We start from the raw sequence: 21245 nt of genomic DNA on the forward strand, positions 1-21245 counted from the left end.
AGGGATTACAAGGATGTACTTTGAGGCCATGAGGAGGAGGCTCTAACAGTGTGTTCTCGCTATTCACTTGGAAGGCAAGAAGCTCTCCCAACGCATGACAACAGGTTTCTAATGTTCGTCACTAGCATCCTAGGGAGATCCTCCCAGTGGGTTTTACATTTTAACAGCGGAATGCATGACTCCATTCTAGCACACCTGGTCTCACCTCAATGGCTCTCGCCTGGAGTGACTTTGTCCCCACTGTCTAGAAATATTTCCAGAGTCACAACTTGGGATCGATCTCGAGGGAGTCCAGAGAGGCCACTGAACATCTACAGTACACAGCTGTAGACCCCACCCACAGGAAACAACCTCCTGGCTCCGACTCAACAGCTCTGCCCTCAGTTGGTTAGCGCCTACTTGATACATGAGGCCGCTTAGCATGGCCTCTCCCGAGTAAACAGCCACAAGTAGTCATGGAACGCAGGTGGCACTGCCCACCTCAGCGCGGCCCCACCAACTATTCCTAGAACTGCACTCCACTTAAGGAAAATCCACGAACCGCTTTCTTGTTTTTTGTCTTTTGAGCTAGGGATATCCCTATCGAGCTTTGAAGCTATGAAGTTGCCATTCTCCTGCCTCTGCCTCCTGAAGAGCCTATGACTTTTCAAAGAGAAAGAAACGGGACCCAGAGAGGGTAAGTAAACTGTCCAAGGTCACACAGCAGACTCGGAGCTCCTCAGGTCCAGCCCTTTGGCAGACCTCGGTTCTCACTCTAGCGGGGACCCAGCGAGTCACCCCTGGGGTAAGGTCACCCCTGGAAGAAGGTCCCGGAATCAGATATCTAGCTGCCATCCTGCGATCTGTCCCCTGAGGCAGACTGACCCAGGCAGGAGTCCCCGGCCAGGTCACAAGAGGACACAGCAGGGAGGTGAGCAGGGAGGAAGGGTCGCTCGGGGGCTCTAGCTCCCCACGATCCCCATCGCGATCCGGGTCGCCCCAGGAAGTCAGGCCAAAGAAAAGGGGTGCAGAGAGAAGGGGATCCGCAAGGAGAGAGCATGCCGGCCACCTCCCAGGGCCCCGCCTCGGGCTTCTGGAGCACTCAGCCCCAGCCCCTTCTCTGCACCTTCTGACCCCTGACCCCTGCCCTCGAGCCAAGATCGCGCACCCCTCGGATCCTTACACGCGCCGTCCCGGGATCCCGCACCGTGCACTGGGTCTGCACAACGTAGCCCAGCCCGCAGCTGCCGCCGCCAATATCCCCAGCGCGGAGCCTCAGCAGCCGCCACCGCCGCCTCACCGCTGCCACAGCGGCAGCTGCGCCAGCCCTCGCATCCGCCGACTCCTGTCACTCAGCCCCGAAAGCCCCGCCCACGGCCCTAGGCCACAGCCTACTGGCCATCAGAGGGGTCGCAATGAAATTTGACAGGGTAGACTACACGTCACTCAGCATTCTCACAGCCCTCCTCCCAAAGGGAGGGCGGGGCGAGGAAGCAACACCCCCTTTCTTCCCCCCCACCCCCCCACCCCCGCCTCACTCGCGCAACCAACAGGAATCCCGCGTCTTTCCATTGGTGAAACGTCAGAGAGGCGGGATTTTGATTGGCCATCTTTCAGGAGGCGGAGCCAACGCAACCCGATTCGAAGTTAAATGGTGAAAAAGGAGGTCAGTCAAACGCAAAGTCCCGCCTTCTAAGAGTAGCTCGTAACCTAGCAACATAAGGGCCGCCGAGTTGCTTAACTGTGGGCCAAGAAACTTGCATCTTGAGGAGTTGGTGAGTGACAGCGGGGAAGCCCCGGGCTGCAGGCTGTGTGCACCTAGTAGGCACGCCGTACAGTGATCCCCCCCCCCCGCAAAGGCGTCCGCGCCCCACTTGCCATCCTGTCCAGCTCCAGGTCCTCACTCCCTTACCCAACCTCCATCCCGTCCTCCTCTAGGCCTCCTGCAAGCACCATCAAGTATCCTCTTGTGATAGTCTTGCCTCCTGTCTGGTCCACCTGCCATTTCATAGCCCCGCTCCTCATCTCTTACTGATACCATTTGTGAAGTTCACATCGAACTTAGTTCAAGTAATGGGTTGGGTTGGTTTGTTTTGGTGCCCACTGTCCGCACTATGTTCTGAGCTCAGCTTGCTGGGTGCGTGACCCCCTTCAGTGTATGCTTAAAATAAGGATTTGTTGTTTGTTTTGATTTTGGAACAGGGTCTCACTATGTAGTCTCGAACTCACTCTGTAGACCAGTCTGGCTAGCCTCAGACTCACAGAGATCCACCAGTCTTTGCCTTTGAGTACTGGGATTAAAAGCATGTGCTACTACCCTTGGTCTAATTAGGTTTTTTCCCCCTTAATTGTTGTTAAAGTTTTATTATTAATAATATTATTATCACTATGTCTGCATTGGTGGGATATGTGAATGTGAATACAGACAAAGGGTTTTGGATCCTCTGGAGCTGAAATTAATTACAGGTGGGCAGTTGTGAGCCACCTGTCATAGGTGCAGGGGACTAAACTCTAGTCCTTCCAAAAAGCCATACACGCTCTTTTAAAATAACGTAAAGCTTTATTTATTTTTACTTTATATGTATCTGTGGGCGCCTACCTGTATGTGAGTGCACAAGTGTATGTTCACAACATGTGTGTGTGCTGTGACAGCCAGGCTAATTGCAGTAATCCCCGCCACGACTTATTCTACCCTAACTCCCTCTGGCTAAACATTTCCTAGGACATTCTCTTGGCTCATACAACGAATAATTCACATATTTAACATGGGCTTATTGAGTGCTTAGTGTGTGTCTTAGTTAGGTTTTGACTGCTCGCTTTATACCTTGACCAAGGCAACTCTTATAAGGACAACATTTATTTGGGGCTGGCTCACAGGTTCAGAGGTTCAGTCCATTATCATCAAGGTGGGAGTATGGCAGCATCCAGGCAGGCATGGTGCAGGAGGAGCTGAGAGTTCTACATCTTCATCTGAAGACTGCTAGGAGAAGACTGACTTCCAGGCAGCTGGGATGAAGGTCTTTTGTTTGTTTGTTTTTGTTTTTGGGGACAGGGTTTCTCTGTATAGCCCTGGCTGTCCTGGAACTCACTTTGTAGACCAGGCTGGCCTCCAACTCAGAAATCTGCCTGCCTCTGCCTCTGCTAGGATTAAAGGTGTGTGCCACCATGCCCAGTTTAGGATGAAGGTCTTAAAGCCCACACCCACAGTGATGCACCTACTCCAACAAGGCCACACCCACTCCAACAGGGCCACACCCACTCCAGCAAGGCCACACCTACTCCAACAGGGCCTTCTAAAAGTGCCACTCCCTGGGCCGGGCATATATAAACCATAACAGTATGATTAGTGAAGGCAGTCTGAGTTGCATGAAATCCTGTCTAAAATGGAAGGAGGGAGGGCTGGAAAGATAGCTTAGACATTTAGACATTACACTGTTTTTGTAGAGGGCCCTCAGTTCCTAGCGTTCATGAGTCACAACTGCCTGTAACTCGACTTCCAGGTGATCCGGCGCCCTCTACTGGCCCAAAAGACACCTGCACTCATATGAACATCATGCATGCGAGCGCGCGCGCGCGCGCACACACAAACACACACACACACACACTTTTTCTTTGAGGTCCTAGTGAGAGTTCTTGGAATTAAAAGTGATTAAAAATCAAGAACATTTGAAACAGAGTATCAGGGTAAAGTATCTCTGAACTTCAGCTTTTATTATAGCAACGGGCTAGATCCTGTAGCCAATGAAAATATTTTAACCTAAATGCTCTCAAATGCAGGAAACTTTTTCCTTTTAATGGACAAAGAAATGCATCTCCTCTTCTAGTCTCAGTGCAGGCTTAATTATTGAAAGAATAACGCAGGCTCACACTGCACCAAACACCAGGCAAATACGAAGTCTGTGCTTCCTCTATTATTAATTATGTTGATATCTTATACTCTGGTAATTAATATCTTTTAAAGATGAAGAGTTTATTTTCTTATTCTGTGTGTCACACCTGGCTTTTACATGGGTGTGAAGGAGCTTCAGATTCAAGCATTTTACTGACAAAGCCATTTCTCTAGCCTGCATTTTAAGTTCTGTTTTATTTACTTCCTGTGTGTATGTGTGTGTATGTGTTGTGCATATGTATTCATGTGTGTATGTGTGTGTGCACGATATGTATGTATGCATATGCATGTGGATGTGTGTATAAGGATGTGCATATATGTGTGTATTGTGTGCATGTGGATGCATGTGCATGTTCATGTGTGTGCATGCTTGTTCACTTATGCATGCATGTGTGTATACATGCATATATATGTGCATGCATGTGTATGTGTGTGCATGTGTATATGCATGTATATGTGTATTCATGTGATTATATGTGTATGTATGCTGGGCAGTGGTGGCACACGCCTTTAATCCCAGCACTTGGAAGGCAGAGGCAGGCAGATTTCTGAGTTCGAGGCCAGCCTGGTCTACAGAGTGAGTTCCAGGACAGCCAGGGCTACACAGAGAAACCTTGTCTTGAAAAACCAAAAAAAAAAAAAAAAAAAAAAAAAAGTGTATGTATGTGTGTGTGCATGTGTGTATGCATGTATATGTGTATCCATATGATTATATGTGTGTATGTACGTGCATGTATATGTGTATGCATGTGTGTAGGTGCATGCCTTAATGCTATAATGGAACTCAGGAACTCACACATGCTAAGCAGATGTGTCACTATCAGCCCTTCCTTGTTTCTGAAACAACCAAAATAATCCACTGTACGGTCATGTACAAACAGAAATGCACATTTCTAAAGCATGCTTTGATCAAGAAAGGAATTCAAAGCATCTGACACAGAAACCAGAAGAGGGATTAAGTGTCCTCTGTAGCTCTGAGTGTGTTCCTCTGAACCCCGGAGTTTCTCATCTAGGTTGGAAGCCAACATCCCCAGCATCCTCCTGCCTCTGCTCCTATTCTGTTCAGTCTGCAGAATGATATACCATAGTCGTACTTTGGGACTTCTTTCTTTCTTTTGATTTTTTTTATTTAATGCGTATGAATGTTTTGCCTGCCTGCATGCAATGTGTCATATTTTGCAGTACTACCATCAGCCAGAAGAGGGCACTGAATCTCCTGAAACTAGAGCGACAAATGGTTGCTCCATGTGAGTTCTGAGAGCCAAACCTTGATCCGACAAGAGCAGCAGGTGCTTTTAACCACTGAGCCATCTTCTCAGCTCCTACCTGTCATTTTTGCATTAGTCATAAAAGCTGGACATATTTGGTAGTATTGCATTTATATGAGAGTACTGTAAAGTCCCCTGTCTGTCCCCATTTTACAGAAGGGCAGCCAAAGCCTGGAGAGGGTGATCAGATCACAAAAACTCATGTGACTGTGTGGGAGTCACAGGGACTGGGCTCCAAGTGAACTCAGTTACTATATAGCGAGCCCCTCCCTGGCTTCCTCTTTTTCACTTTGGGACTTGTAAAAGTGCAGGTGACCTCACCCAGGTCTGTTCCAAGCTGCAGAAGGTTGTTTACCACTGCAAGCAGCAATGTGAGCACCTATCCCCAGTTGCTACCTACCGCCACCTACCTGTCTCTGAAACTCTGCAGCCCCTGGCCACAGCCGAGACCCTCTCTCTTGACACTTTCAGCACCATTGCCACAAGCCTGTCCCAGGGGGCCTCCAGAAACCAAATATAATCCACACAATGTAGTTTCCAGCTACTTTGGAGGCAAAGGTTGGGAATCTCATGGTCAATACAGTGAGATTCTGCCTAGCAAACAAAAAAACCAACCCAAATGTGGTGGTTTGACTAGCTATGACTCCTAGAGACTCGTGTGTTTGAATGTTCGATCATAAGGAATGGCGCTAGGAGGTATGGTTTTATTGGAGGAGGTGTGGGTTTGTTAGAGGAAGCGCGTCGCTGTGGAGGCGGGGCTTTGAGGATATATATATATATATATATATATATATATATATATATATGCTCAAGGTTTACCAGTGTGGTACAGAGCACCCCATCTTGCTGCCTGTGGATCAAGATAGAGAACTCTACCTACCACATTGCCAGGCTTCCCACCATGATGATAATAGGCTGAAACTCTGTGAACTGTAAGCCAGCACCAATGAAATGTTTTCCTAAGTAAGAATTGCCTTGGTCATGGCGTCTCTTCACAGCAACAGGAAGCCCTAACTAAGACACCCAATGACACGTTGGCTGGCTCTCATGGAGGTTACAATCTGGCTTGTGATCTCATTACTGCGTCTGCATCAACCTGTGTTGGGAACAAAATAAAAAGGGAGGCCCTGGGGAGTTGCCGGGGGAGAAGTGGGATAGGAAAAAGATGCCCACACCCCGCCAGAGTTTCCCTATTCTCTGGTCAGTCAGGCGTGGGAGGGCTGCTACCTACCCTATCCACTCATCCCTGGGTGGGCATTCCTCTATCCCACTCTTCAGGGGGTGGCCAAGGGGCAGCCCTGCCTGGGAACTCCCCCGGAGCTACTTTGCCACCAGGGTTGTGGAAGACAGGGAAGAGGGAAGAAGTTCCCAACACTGACCAGAGTGCGCAGTGGAACTTGATGGAGCAGAGCAGAGACTCTATGGTTTAAGAGCTTTATTATAGAAATGCAGGGGAAAGAGAGAAGAGGGGGAGAGAGAGAGAGAGAGAGAGAGAGAGAGAGAGAGAGAGAGAGAGAGAGAGAGGAGAGAGGAGAAGACAGAGAGAAAGGGAAGAGGAGAGAGAAATGAGAGAAGAGAGAGGTGAGAAGACGGGCGGGCTGAGCACCCTTTTTATGGTCTTCACTGTTGCTAGGTAACTGGGGAGGAGTTTAGCCTGAAGGTCAGAAGCTTGGGCCATTGCTTATGTGACAACTGACCATGCTTCTCTTGTGAGGGCTGTGGGAGGTGGTACCTTAGGCAGGGGCTGGAGTTCCAGGAGCATGAGGGAACGCCTACCTTGTCATGTAGGTGAATTATGACCATCGGGGTTCAGACCTCAGCTCGACTGGAGACCAGCCTGCAATTCCCCACAGTCCTGCAGGAAATGACAGGGAGGCAGGGCCACAGTCTCCTCATCTACTGACAGCCAAGTGTTTACTGAGCACCTACTATGTGATAGCGGCTTAAGATAAAGTCAGCAGGAGTAGGAGTAGCATTGTGTGTGCCTGTGTGTATGTGTGTGTGTGTGTGTGTGTGTGCTGGCATGCCATGGCACAAGTATGGAGGTCAAGAAGGATTTTCAGGAGTTGGTTTCCTCAAACTCGGGTCCTCCGTGTTGGTAAGCAGCATCTTTAACCACTGAGCATGAATGGATGCATTCAGCATGATTAACTGGACTCCTGCACCTCTCTCTCAGTTCCCTCTTCTTATCTGTGAATCAGAGAAAATAACCATGACCTTGCAGGGTTATAAGGACGGAAAGCACTCATCCTTAGGAAGTACTCCTTAGCTCAGCAGTGCGATGCCCACCTTTGAGCCCAGCTCTCAGAAGGCAGACACAGACTGACCTCTCTATGATCTCTCAAGGCCAGTCTGGTTTACAGGGTGAGTTTTGGGACAGCCAGGGCTACACGGAGAAACTCTGCCTGAAAAACAAACAAAAAACAAAACAGAGAGGTTTTTTTGTTTTGTTTTGTTTTTTTTTGTTTTTGTTTTTCGAGACAGGGTTTCTCTGTATAGCCCTGGCTGTCCTGGAACTCACTCTGTAGACCAGGCTGGCCTCGAACTCAGAAATCCACCTGCCTCTGCCTCCCCAGTGCTGGGATTAAAGGCGTGTGCCACCATGCCCAGCTCAGAGAGTACTTCTTGATTTTTATTTTGTTTGAGACAGAGTTTCCCTATATAGCCTGGGATGGCTTGCAGCTCATTGTGTAGCCCAGGATAGCCTTCAACTCACTGTGTAGCCAAGGGTGGTCTTGAACTTTTCTCATCCTGCGCCCCCCTCTTCAAGAGCTGGGATCACTTATGTATTTAGAACAGTTGGGCACATAGGTAAGTTCTAACACTGGCCAGTATTACAAAAAAAAAAAAAATCTTAAACTAAGACCTTCTCTCTCTACCTGACCTTCCCATAGTCACAGGTGATGGGGTTTCTTCTTCCAGCTTCTCTCCAAGTATTTGAGGGGCTCTGTTAGTTGAAAACATTTTTTTTTTCAAAATATGAGCGCAGTAATAAATATCCAAGAGGCCTATGCCTATCTGAATGAAGTGAAGGCATATTTGCATGATAAAGATGAATCAATAGAATTCATGACAATTAAGGTCACAGTCCAGCAGGAGCCCTGCTTCACTCTCTGGGCAGGAATCTTACAAAGGGAGGCTGGGTTGGCAACGATTTCAATATGAAGGTTGGTGGCATCTTAAAAGACAGGGAGCCATCATATTAGAATTCAAGGAGCTGATTCTTGGGTCATTTTTGCTGGCGTCATCATCTACCCCCTCTCTCCACATCGGCCCCTTCTCCCATTCCCCCACCCTGGCTGTTCACCCAAATAAGCTGTCAGGAGCTGATGGGCGTCTTGGTAATCAAAGAAAACAAGCTTGCCCTTTAAAGCAAACGAGGCAACTTGGCTGAAAGCAAATTGGAAGCATTCCCCCGTGGCTCTGAGCTCCCAGCCTCCATCTCCTGGAGAATTCTGGGAGTTTTGACTGATGCCTGGGAGAACTCCGAGAACAATGTGGAAAAGTGAGCCCTTCTGTCTGTCCGTCCGTCTGTCCATCCAACACTTCCTGTCTTCATCCTGTGGCCTCGGGGCGGGGCAAGGGTTCCTTCATCTGAGGGGCTGAGGAGAGGCACCGAAGCTGCCCATGACACTTTATAGTCAGGAAAAGGCCCCTAGGGAGTTCACTGTGGGATGAGAGAGCAAGGAAGAGGGAATGAGAGTCTCCCAGGGAAGCAAGATGGTGCCACCTCGGGCTGGGTCTTCAGCCTTTAAGAAGGTCTGGCTCTGGGTGAGTTTTGATTGGCCAAGGAGCCTCCCATCCTTCACAGCAGACCTGGCACCCCTCTCCTCTGACCATAGATGCGTTAGATACTTAGTTACTGCTTTGTGTCTGTGGCCTAGGCTCTTTGATTGCAAAGGTGATCAGTTGAGCCTCTCTCATGGCAAACAACAGAAACAATGAAAGCAATGGGTGCAGCAATGAAAGCAACGCTGACCAACCAGGCTTCAGAGCTCAGACAGCAGCCAAGGAGTGTGTGTGTACGCGCGCGCGCGTACACACACACACACACACACACACACACAATTTGGGGGGCTGGATTAAGAGAGACTTCAAGAAGGAGCACGGAGCTTGGCATTCCCCAACCCTGTGGTTTCCCCTCAGCCAGAGTCCCTACTCCCTGGAGAAAGTGGACAGGACTATTTGACAGACAGGTCCACCAAGACTGCAGTGTCCTTCAGCTTTCTCACCATGATGAAGCCCCCGAGGTCTCAACAGACACCCTCCCCCCGCCCCCACCCCCCGCCACAAAAGGAAATCCCCACCAGACCCCAGCACTTAAAGAAATGTCCTGGGCTGGTGAGATGGCTCAGTGGGTAAGAGCACCCGACTGCTCTTCCGAATGTCCAGAGTTCAAATCCCAGCAACCACATGGTGGCTCACAACCATCCGTAATGAGATCTGGCCCCCTCTTCTGGAGTGTCTGAAGACAGCTACAGTGTACTTACATATAATAAATAAATAAATCTTTAAAAAAAAAAAAAAGAAATGTCCCACCACCCCTGTATAGCTCTGTGGGCTGGGAACCCACGCTTTAACACACCCATGGGGTTTTACACAAACCACGAGCATCTATGACAGGGAGAGGCTGCTGCCTGAGGGAAACCTTGGTGCCTGAGGACACAGACCTCCACAGACAGAGACATCCGTGCCATTGTCTTCTCCGGTGCTGGCAGCTTAAGACTTCAAGGAGTCCGAAGTCCAAGTCTGAGGTTGAGGAGCCTAAGGTCTGAGAGCGAGTCCTCTGCCCTCCCCCAATCTCCTCCAAATACTCTCTCCAGGCTTCCCTAAGTCACAGAAGTGTGTAACACACCCTGATGGGCCCCTGCTGGTGTTGGCAGACCCTGCTTCTTTGGAGAAGGGAAAGATAGTGACCAGTTAATGAGGTCTGTGTGGGGATGTCAGAGCCAGTTAGTAAGGCAAGGGGCATGCAGAGGGGGCAGGCTGAGCACAGAGGTAGGTACTTGGCTGTGGCTGGCATTCGTACAGGACACCATGATGTCCCAGGCTCACACTTCGGCTTCCCTGGACCTATAATGTAATATTAGCTGTCTGTTGAAGACGTATCATGTCTGAGCCTTGTGCTCAAACCTAAGGAGTCTTGCCTTACAGTAAAGAGAGCCCAGGCCCCCCAACCAGACTTAGTTCTCCCAGCAAGGACTGCGATCCAGCCACTGTGCAACCAAAGTTTTAAGTCTTTTCTTTAGAGTTAGGGTTTCTCTGTGTAGCCTTGGCTGTCCTGGAACTCACTCTGCAGACCAAGGTGGCCTCGACCTCAGAGATCCGCCTGCCTCTGCTCTTGAGTGCCAGGATTAAAGGTGTGTGACCCTCTGCTCAGCTTGCCAAAGAATTTGGCAACAATTTCTGATGTCTCCATTGAGTTCAAGACAAATCTTTTACTTCGTAACAATTGTGGATATATATTATATATTGTATATATATTCTCTGCATTCTTCCGAAAGCGTCCCCTGATGTTACTTTATAGGTCAGAACTAAGAAAGTAACATTGCCAGCCCGGGGTAACCAATGACCACACACACACACACACTCACACACACACACACACACACACACACACACACACACACACACACACACACGCCTGCAATCCTCAGGCTTTGGGGATGGAGGCAGGAGTTGCTACACAACAAGTCCCGGGCCAGCCTGGGCTACATGAGACTCTGTCTCAAACAGAGAAACAAATATGTAAGTCACTATCCATACAGTTCTGTTAGCCAAACCTTGGATTTAGTGACATCCCAGATGTTACCCTGATGCCCTTTCTGTTTCAGAACAGAGCCGTGACCCTTTAACACAGTTTCTCATGTGCTGGTGATCAGCAGCCATAAAATTATTTCACTGCTACCTCATAACTGCAATGTAACTATCTTGATATGCAAGATATCTGATATGCAACCCATTCACGGGGGGTGGGTCTTGACCCACGTGCTGAGAACCTCTAGTTCAGGACTTGATTTGATTTTCAGGAAAATGGATTAGCCTCCTCCCTCCCTCCCTTCTTTTCTTTCTTGTCTTTTTTTCCATGTGTTGGCATTACTAGCCAGCCCCACAGCACCTGGTGAATAATTATTTTGTTTGTTTATTTTGAGACAGGGTTTCTCGATGTAGCGCTGGCTGTCCTAGAACTCACTCTGTAGAGCAGGCTGGCCTGGAATTCAAGAGATCCACCTGTCTTGCCTCCCAAGTGCTGGGATCAAAGGCATGCGCCACCAGTTGCCTGGCTTAACTTTATTCACTTATTTACTTACTTACTTTTGGAGTTTTTGAAAATATACTTAGGCAGGCCTTGAACTCTCAGCCATCACCCTGCCTGTGCCTCCTGGGTGCTGGTCTTAGCAGATACCACATCCCCTGAAACTTTCTGTATTCTGAATTTTGAAGTTATTGTTACAACTCTGCCCCAGTTTTCAAATCAATACCCAAAAAAACTCGCCCGGCCGGGATTACGGGTGATGGCTGCCTTGGGAAGGTACCTGCCACACAAGCATGGTGAGCTGAGTTCCATCCCCAGAGCTCACACGAAAAGCCAAGGACGTTGGCAAGAGTTTGTAATCTCAGCCTTGGGGAGGTGAGCCCACTGGCCTGCTGGCGGCCAGCCTGCCCAAGCTGGTGAGGTTCCAGTTTAGCGAGAGACCCTGTCTCAAAAAGTAAGGAGACAGATGAAGAAAGACACCTGATAGTGATATCTGGCCTGCATGGGGACATATAATATGTAGAAGTGCATACATGCACATGTACACACATGCACACACTATGCATACCTGATCACAGACGCTCCTGGTGTGTGCTGGTGCACAGTCACCCACCCTGGTTGGCCTTGCCCCTGTTCAGCTCTGTCCATGTCCTGTCCTATCCTGTCCTACTCTGTGTGACCTGTCCTCCTGTGTCAGTGTCCGCTCCTATTCTGTGGCCCATCCTGTTCTGTCCCTGTCCCGACCTAATGTTCAGCATGTCCTGCTCCTTGCCCCGGACTCCTCCACATCCTGGCCTGCTGATGTGGTACACCAGTGGCCCAGGCTCTTGAATTGGTTTCCTGCTGGTTTAGCATCAACGTGGGGTAGGGGGGAAATGCAAGTCGGGGCTAGGACATTTCCACTCTCTGATCAGACAGCGTTTGCACTCTGATCTTGCAGTACTGCTGGGGCTGCTGGGTGACCTCAGCTGCCTGAAGCTGTCCTCTCTCTGTTTCTGCCTCTTGGGTAACCCTTGGAGGTTGGTCCCCAGAACAGAGGCTGCTTTTTGCCTGATAGATGTGCCTGCAACTGCCTTCCACCCTCAGGCCTCCTACCCTGACCCCCGCTGGCTCAAGCACCATCACGAAGCCAAAAGATAAGCTTGCCAGGGTGGTACACGCCTATAACTGTAGCCCTCAGATCGGGAGGAAGGGACAGCCTCGGCTATAAGGGGCCATATCTCCAAACCAAACCTTGAAGACAAAAGAGCTAAAAGTAGCTTTGAGGTTCTGTACAGTGGCCATCATGGCCAATGGCGATGTACCTCACAGCCACCCCTTCCTCTGCAGGGTTACTGGAGGCTGTGAAATCCAGGAGAGCCTTGAGTTGGCGGCTGCCTCAGTACCAGATTATACCGAGGCAAAGGCAGCCTCTCCAGAGATGGCCTTGGACCAGGCCAGCATACCCCCTTCCTACCACAGACTGGCCGTCCAAAGAATCCCACTGAGGACAGGTCTAGTCCCAGCAGAGCCGATGAAGACCTTAGTCCCATCCAAATCCAAGCTCAACACCATCGAGGCCAAGAGGATCATGTCAGTCTTGGATGAGGCCATACACAAGATAGAGCTGATAACCCTGATGTCCTACATGGAGTCCCACCCAGAGGCTCTGGAGGACACGCTGCCTGAGGATTTCGTGAGAGCCCTAAGAGAGCACTTGGACATTGGCCAGACCCTGGTGGAGAGGGCCAGCATCCTGCAGAGGAGACACAAGAAGCTGGAGGAAGAGGAAGAAGCCGAGGAAACTAGGAACCAGGAACGCCTACTGTCCCTAGAGCTGCACAAGGTGAACCTGCTGTCGCTGGCGCACCAGTTCCGAGACTCCACCAAGACTGTCCTGAGGCTCGTGCTGGGCGAGCCTCAGTTCACCAGGCTGTTACAGGTACAGGCGCCAGGCAGAAGCCCGGGGGCCCAATGCCTCCTCGATGGCCTGGTGGAGCTTCGAGGTTTCCTCTTTGAGAAGCTACTCACCAGCCCCATGGAAGTCAGGGAGAAGAACCAATTCATACAGGACATCAGCCGAAGGAGCGAGAGGAACCAGGAGGTCATTGATGGCCTCCAGGCTGAGCTGGCCAACGTGCTGAAGAACAAGGAGTCAGAGGTACACCTCCCTAAGGCATCCCCCAAGTTAGGGGAGAAACCGCACTCGAACGGGCCAACCCTCTGGGACTTGGCTCTTCTCTCATGGGTTCCAATAGCTCTTTCCCTTCATTTAATCCTCAGACATTATTCTGAGCATTTTCCTAGGAGGTCTGTCTGTAGGTAAAGCCCAACCTCCGGAGCTCAAGGAAGGACAAGGGCAGGGTGATATCAAGGGATGATGCAAGAGAACTAAATCCTGGCCAGAAGGACTAGGGACAGCACCACTAAGACAAGGAGGACACAGAAATCGGAGTTGAGTCAGACAAGCAAGGCAGACCTTCCCAGCCAGGGGTTGGCAAAGTGTCTGTGTCACCGGCTAAGTGGGTCCTTTGTCTCTGGTAAGATAGACACCAGACACGTGGGGGAGGAGTTGGAGAGATGGCTCAGAGGTTAAAAGTGCAGGCTTTTGTCTGTTGGAGTCAGGGTCTCATTCTATGGCCTTGACTGGCCTGGAACGCCATAGAGTCTCACCTCCCTGTGCCTCCCAAGTGTTGGGATTAAAGGTGTGTGCCACCACTCCCAATACACGTTGCTCTTACAGAGCAACAGAGGTCAGTTCCCAGGCCCTATGGCCAGCAGCTTGCAAACACCGGTAACTCCAGCTCTCCCGGGGAATCTCACGCCCTCTGCTGGACACCACAGGCACCTGCATTCACGCGCACAGGGCCGGGCATGGCTCCGTGAAGACAAAGCCTTCTGTGCAAGCCAGGGGATCTGAGTGTGGGCTCCAGAGCCACTCTGTCCCCTGAGATTGGGCAGGCAGGGACAGGAGGACCCCTGGGAGTCAATGGCCCACCGGCCTAGCATAGCCAACAAGCTCCAGGCCAAAGAGAGAGGTGGATGACAGTTGAGGCTGTACACACAAGCACACACATGCACACATGCAGGCCACTCTATAGCTGTGAACACAGAGCTGTGACATCCAAAGCTTCTGCAGGCAGCTTAAAGTGCACCTGTACGTGCATTCCAACCAGCCCCATCCCCCACCCAGATTTTCCTTGAGAGTGCATTAGAATGAGTCTCAGATCTGTTGCATCTTGGCAGCTGTGGGTCGTCCATGGCTACTGTCGTCCTGCACACACTTGCCAGCTTTCTTTCTGGCTCCGTATCCCATCTCCAAAGGGTCACACATCCCACACACTGGGCTCAGTGGGCTAACAGTCTCAACATGTCTCTGCTGTTAGTGTGGAAGCAGCCATGGACAGTATCAGGACTGAAGGGCTGTGTCCCAATAATACTTGATTGACAGCTATGGCTGGCTGGATTTGGCCTGTAGGCCTTGGCCAACCCCTTTCCTAGGGGAGGGGAGCATGTGGTCCCAGGCTGGAGAGAAGCATAAGCCAGTCTGGTTTGGAACCTTGGGGGCGGGAGGACTGCGTGGCTATTAAATAGGGCCCTGTCCTCATCCGTCCTGGCCTAGGTGGAGAAGGAGAACTTTGTGATCCAGGAGCTGAAGAACCATCTGCACCAGGTGTTCAAGTTTTCGGAGAACAGCCTCCTCCGCACGAAGCAGGAGGCCGAGAAGCAGCAGAAGGTGGATTTCCGGGCCTCCCAGGTCAGGCTGGCCAAGACGCAGCAAGACATCCTGGCACTTCGGGCACAGTACCACAACCTGGTCATGGAGAACCGGGAGGCAGAGCAGGCGCTAAGGAAGGTGCCCTGAGGTCTCAGGGGTACAGTGGGGGTGGGGGTGGGGGCAGCAGGGCTGGCCCAGTGGTGCGAAAGCCCAGGATAGGTGGGATCTCCTGGGAGGCGGGAAGGGGAAGCAGCCAAACCAAGAGTTGGGAGCAAGGAGCTCAAATCCCTATCCCAGGATTAGGGCACTAAAGCTCAGTGACCTCCCAAAAGTCCCTGGACTCCCCTGAGCCCGAAAGGATGATGGCCCCTTCTTTTTTTTTTTTTTTTTTTTTTTTGGTTTTTCGAGACAGGGTTTCTCTGTATAGCCCTGGCTGTCCTGGAACTCACTCTGTAGACCAGGCTGGCCTCGAACTCAGAAATCCGCCTGTCTCTGCCTCCCAAGTGCTGGGATTAAAGGCGTGCGCCACCACCGCCCGGCTGATGGCCCCTTCTTGAAGTAGTTCATGACCCTCAGGCAAACTGAACAGGACCCTTCCGTGTCTGGTTCCCATGAGCTCTGAGGAAGCATAGCTGGAAGTGTGGGCACAGCGCGTGTTGTGGGCATGTGTCAAGCACGGCTGCTTTATTGTTCCCCGTCTGAACCGTGCCCCGACCACCTCTCAAGTCTCTTTCCGAGGACACCTTCTCACAGGCCAGTCCCCAGTCTTTTCCAGTGTCCTGACCCTCTGAGTATCTCATGGAAGTTGTGTGTCTCTAGACAAAAGGCCGAGGTCTGCACTAGATTGGTGGACAGTCCCAGAGGGTCACAGGGGTGTGGGGGGTGGGAGTGCTGGAGCCAGCCTGCCTTCAGGGCCCACACTGAGAACAGCTCTGGGGAATCTAGAGGCACCTTTGGTTTTGTTAAAGAGGATGCAGAGCTGGGAGGACTGCTGGGGGGGGGGATGACACTTGCAGTCAAGCCTGAAACCCTGAGTTCAATCCCCAGGACCCATAGGGTAGGAGAGAACCCGTTCCTGCAAGTTGTCTTCTTCCCCTGCCCATATTCCACTATTGCTTTTGTGCACACACACACACACACACTGAAAAGACCGTTGTCAGTCAGTGCACCCCAAAGAAGTCTCCAACTCACAACAGTCCTCTACCCCACCCCACCCCCACTCCTTTGCCAAGGGCTATGACCACATGCACCCATCACGACACCCACTATCTGCTCCTTTTCATTTGAGGTAAAAATCCACATAAAATACAAATATCCATTTAAAAGCAGCCCACTTGGTATCATATCTACAGTTTCCTGCAACCCGCCTAGAGGGGGAGAGGGGGTGGGGGAGAGGGGGGAGCGCAGCAAGACGGCTCAGTCGGTAACGGAGACTGCTGCCAAGCTGGACAACCTGACTCTGCTCGCCGGGACCTCTGTGATGGCAGGAGAGACCCAACTCCTGCCAGCTGTCTTCTGACCTCCATATATGCCTGGTGACCCAGTGCCCACTTACCTCCCACAAAAAAAATAAATAAATGGAATTAAAATTTTAAATTTAAAATTAAAAAAAAAATTAAAGCCGGGCGTGGTGGCGCACGCCTTTAATCCCAGCACTCGGGAGGCAGAGGCAGGCGGATTTCTGAGTTCGAGGCCAGCCTGGTCTACAAAGTGAGCTCCAGGACAGCCAGAGCTATAAAGAGAAACCCTGTCTCGAAAAACCAAAAAAAAAAATTAAAACTCTAACTGCCCGCAGGCAGGGCGCTCCCCCTCATCCCCGCTCTGGCAGCTGCTCATCCTCCATTATGGCGCACCCTGCGAATGGAGTCTGCTTTTTTGCTCTGTCTTCTCCCTCGCCACCATCCCCAAGTCCACCCCTGGTGAAGGCCGTGCCTTTGCTCCATTCATTTCTGTGGTTGCATCACATCCCATTTTATGTAGGGGGGGGGGAGGTTTTTTATTTACTGAGACAGGGTCTCGCTGTGTAGCCCTGGCTGTCCTGGAACTTGCTATGTAGACTAGGCTGGCTTCGAACTTGGAGATCCACCTCCCTCTGGATTCTGGGATCAAAGCACTGTGCCTGGTCCAAGTGTTTTCTTATTTCAATTTTGATTGTTTTTTTTTTAATATTTATTTATTTATTTATTTATTTATTTATTTATGTATATGAGTACACTGTAGCTGTACAGATGGTTGTGAGCCTTCATGTGGTTGCTCGCTCTGGTCAACCCCGCTTGCTTCGGCCCAAAGACTTATTTATTATTATACATAAGTACACTGTAGCTGTCTTCAGACACACCAGAAGAGGGCATCAGATCTCATTACGGATGGTTGAGAGCCACCATGTGGTTTCTGGGATTTGAACTCAGAACCTTCAGAAGAACAGTTAGTGCTCTTAACTGCTGAGCCATCTCACCAGCGCCCTCAATTCTGATTTTATGTACACGGTTGTATTGCCTACATGTATGTCTGTGCACTGCATGTATGCAGTTTCATCAGAGGCCCAGAAGAAGATGCTGGATCCTCTGGAACTGGAGTTACCGAGGTTCGTGAGCTAGGAATTGAACCTGGGTCCTCTGGAAGAGAAACTCGAGCTCTTAACTGCTGAGCCCTCTCTCCAGCCCCAAATGTTTTTTGAATTAATTTTGTAAGTACTGGGGATCTTGCTAGGCAAAGGTTTTGAGCCTCACCTCCAGCTGGGAGCTCACCCTTTAAAAAAGATTATTATTGTGTGTGTGTGCATGTTATGTGTGTGTGTGTGTGTGTGTGTGTGTGTGTGTGCCTGTGGACATACAGGTACCACAATGCCTGTATGGAGATTGGGAGAACCCTGCTATCAGCTCCCTGCTGCTCCCTTGTGGCGTCAGAGAATTAGTTTAAGTCCTTAGTTTAAGTCCTAAGTGCCTCTACCACCTACTGAGCCAACTTAACAACGGGCCCTGCCTGGACTTTTTTGTTTTAAGAAAAAATACAAAGTGGAGACAGAAATCGAGAACTGGATCCAGAAATATGACATGGAGATGGGCGAGAAGCAGGTACGTGCCGGGGGTTCCTCCTGAGGGATTGGGGGAGGGAGGGTCGGGTAGGAGCTGCTCAAGGTGGCCTAGGTATGAGCCTTCCCTGGAGACCCTTTGAAAGAGAGGAGAAGCTGAAACTGCTGAAATCCAGATTCATCCAGAAGCACGTGGCTCCACCTAATAGCCACCTCCCATGGTCCTCTCTCACAGCCCGGCTCAGCTCCTGCCTGCTCCCGGTTCACAGGCGAGCCCTCCCCACCCCCCACCCCCGTCACTCTGCACCCAAAAGGTCCAGGTGCCAGGCTCCCGAATAAAGCAGGGAATCGAGACGGTCCTCACTGTCGTCTGAAGGTTTCAAACTGGCATCGCTCATGAGCTGTGCCCCCTGATAGATCTGTAGATGCTGGTGGGAGGGAGGAATAGAGAGGAGGAGGAAGGAGGGCACAGGGTAGCTGGGAATAAGAGGAAAGGGAGAGGGAGAGGGTAAGAGGAGGAGGAGGAGGGAGGGAGACTCGGACCAAGAAGAAGATACTTTTTAAGGGCCCACCCCACTCCCCCTCCACGAACTACTTCCTCCCAGAAGGGTTCTCCTCCTGTCTGTTTAGCGATGCATCCACTGGGTAACCCAGAGATGAGCTTGGAGCTTTCCCTATTCAGTCACTACTCAACAGCGCCACCTAGTGGGAACCAGGCCTCCAAAACAAGTGTCTGTGAAGGACCAGTTCATACTGAAACCCGAAGGTCTCTTGATCCCAGAAACTGGCCCTGGTATTTGGAATTGTCCCAGTGTTTGAAGTGAGGAAAACCAAAGCTCTCCTAAAGGTGGAGAGAAGCCAACACCTGGGATGCTAGCTCAGTAGGATGTCTGCCATGCAAACCTGAGGACCCGAGTTCGCGTCCCCTGCATCCCATGTGAGAAGTGAAAGTGGCAATGTGCACCTGTGGTCACAGCGCTGGAGAGGCACGGGCAGGCTGATCCTGGGAGTTTGCTGTCCAGCAAGCTCCAGGTTCAGTGAGAGAGCCTGGCCTCAGGAAGTAGGGTGGAGAGCCCGAGGAGGACACGTGACCTTGACCGCCAGCCTCCACCTATAACACACACACACACACACACACACACACACACACACACACACACACACAGAGCATTCATTCACATGTGCACTTACACAAGAACAAAAGCACATAGGTTTGCACAACTCACAACCCTTGGTCCTCCCTCCCTCCCTCCTTTCTGAGATCTGCTCAGCCGGATCTTTCTTGGAGTGAACCCAGGTATAAATATACAGATAGGCTCTGTATCCTACCTGGCTGGGCTGGAAGCCGGGCATGGGGAACGGGAAGGCCATGCCGGGTGCTGCGCACCTCCAGCCATGCTCCTCGCATAGGACGAATACGAGGACCTGGAGAGCATCCACAAGGAGGAGAAGCTGCAGCTGGAGGAGCTGAGGGAGAGGCACGCGGTGCTGGTGGAGGAGTTCTCCCAGATCCGGGCCGAGAGCGAGATCAATTCCAAGAAGCGGGTGGAGGCAGAGCGCGAGATGGTGCGCATGGTGAGAGCCGCCACGCTCATCCAGGCGGTGTGGAAGGGCTACCTGGTGCGCTCCATACTCAGGTCCAAGAAGAAGAAGCGGGGCAAAGGGAAGGGCAAAGACAAGGGGAAGGGCAAGGAGAAGCCCAAGGAAGAGAAGGCCAAGGAAAAGAAACCCAAGGCCGCCAAGGGCAAAGGCAAGAAGAAGTGACCACATCCTGGTCTGGCCCCGCCCCTGCTCAGCTTCCACCACGCCCTACCGGGTCCCAACCAAGCCCCTGTTCTGTTCCAGCCCTTCCATCCCTGGCTTTGATGATGGCTAAATTAAAAAAGACAAACAACAAAACCCATTTTAAACCACACTCAGTGGCTCACCCTTCAGCAGACCTGTCTGTCCCAGGCTGAGGCTGAGGCCGTGGGCGCAACATCCTGAGGAGGGTGCAAACTTTGGATCCCCATCCTCCCACACCTTCATTGAAAAATGAGGCCCTAGTCTTAGCTGAGCTGTCAGGAGGGCAGCAGCGGGTGTGGGTGTGTGTGTGTGTGTGTGTGTGTGTGTGCTCAGACTGTTCCATGAGTTTTAAAAAGTACCAGTTGTTAGAATTCCACGAATTGAAAATTCTCCCATAGAAACTTAACAGCCCTTTCTGCAAGGTTGTCAACACCACCCCTGACAGTATCTCTCCGTGCAGCAGCAACCACTCTGCCAGCTTTATTTCCATGTAGCCCAGAGTGGCCTTGAACTTAAGGTGATCCTCCTGCTTCTGATTCCTAAATGCTGAAATCACAAGAACGCTGGCTCCTTCCACTCTGAAAAACAAAAGGATGTGGGAGGGGGCAGGGGAGGGGGACCCTAGTGGCCCAGCCATGGCTTTAATCCCTTCAGTCAGGAAGATCTCTGTGAGTTTGAGGCTAGCCTGGTCTACCAAGCTAGTTCTAGGACAGCTAGAGTTACATGGGGGGAAACCCTGTCTTACAAAAAAAAACAAAAACAAAAAACAAAAAAAAAACAATCCAAAACAAAAAAACAGAAAAAGGATTGTTTATTTATGTGTATGTGCCTACAGAGGCCACAGCTGGGTGTGTACTTCACTGGAACTGGAGCTAAAAGCTGTTGTGAACCACTTAAAGAGGGCGCTGAGATCTGAACTCAGGCCCTCTGACAGAGCAGTAACCCACGAGCCACCCCTTCCGTTCCTACTTTGTTTTAATCTTAAAATGTGTGTGTGTGTGTGTGTGTGTGCGCGCGCACATGCATACTCATGCATGCCCATATATATATATATATATGAATCACACGTGTGCCTGGTGCCTGCAGAAGTCAGACGGTGTTGGCTCGGAACTGGAGTTACAGGCAGTTATGAGCCTTCTGACGTGGGTGCTGGGAACCAAACCCAGGTCTTCTGGAAGAGCTGTAAGCACTCTGAGCTGCTGGGTCCTCTCTCCAATCTCCCCCTTCCTCCCTCCACTTTTTGTGGTTCCTGTTCACAGCCAGACTCCAGGCCTGGTGTCAGCTAGCTGGTGGCCTCACCCTGAGCTTCAGCTCTCCTTCAGTGTAGACGGAAGAATGTG

The 21245-nt window shown here is 50.9% G+C and overlaps 2 protein-coding genes across 5 annotated transcripts in view; one reads left to right on the top strand and one right to left on the bottom strand.

The window, feature by feature from the left end:
* Positions 1–1310, bottom strand: part of Tpcn1 (two pore segment channel 1) — a 57310-nt gene extending 56000 nt beyond the window's left edge. For 2 of the 3 annotated variants that reach the window (XM_021162094.2, XM_021162092.2), the window contains exon 1: positions 1163–1310. The gene's annotated coding sequence lies outside the window, so the exon portion shown is untranslated. Of the gene's footprint in view, positions 1–1147 lie in introns of all 3 variants that reach the window. The other variant, XM_021162095.2, reaches the window with a different exon arrangement.
* A 340-nt stretch (positions 1311–1650) lies between these two features.
* Positions 1651–20395, top strand: Drc10 (dynein regulatory complex subunit 10). 2 transcript variants are annotated; one of them, XM_021163280.3, is made up of 5 exons: positions 1651–1754; positions 12722–13532; positions 14994–15227; positions 18092–18163; positions 19531–20395. In XM_021163280.3, the coding sequence occupies exons 2-5, from the start codon at positions 12813–12815 to the stop codon at positions 19882–19884; spliced, it is 1380 nt and encodes a 459-aa protein (XP_021018939.1). In that variant the 5' UTR covers positions 1651–1754; positions 12722–12812; the 3' UTR covers positions 19885–20395. The 2 variants fall into 2 exon arrangements, with proteins under 2 accessions (XP_021018939.1, XP_021018940.1); XM_021163281.3 differs by having other exon boundaries at positions 14994–15128.
* Positions 20396–21245: the final 850 nt, after the last annotated feature.

Source organism: Mus caroli, unplaced genomic scaffold, assembly GCF_978045245.1.
Source record: "Mus caroli unplaced genomic scaffold, Mus_caroli_1 scaffold_4, whole genome shotgun sequence".
NCBI lineage: Eukaryota > Metazoa > Chordata > Mammalia > Rodentia > Muridae > Mus > Mus caroli.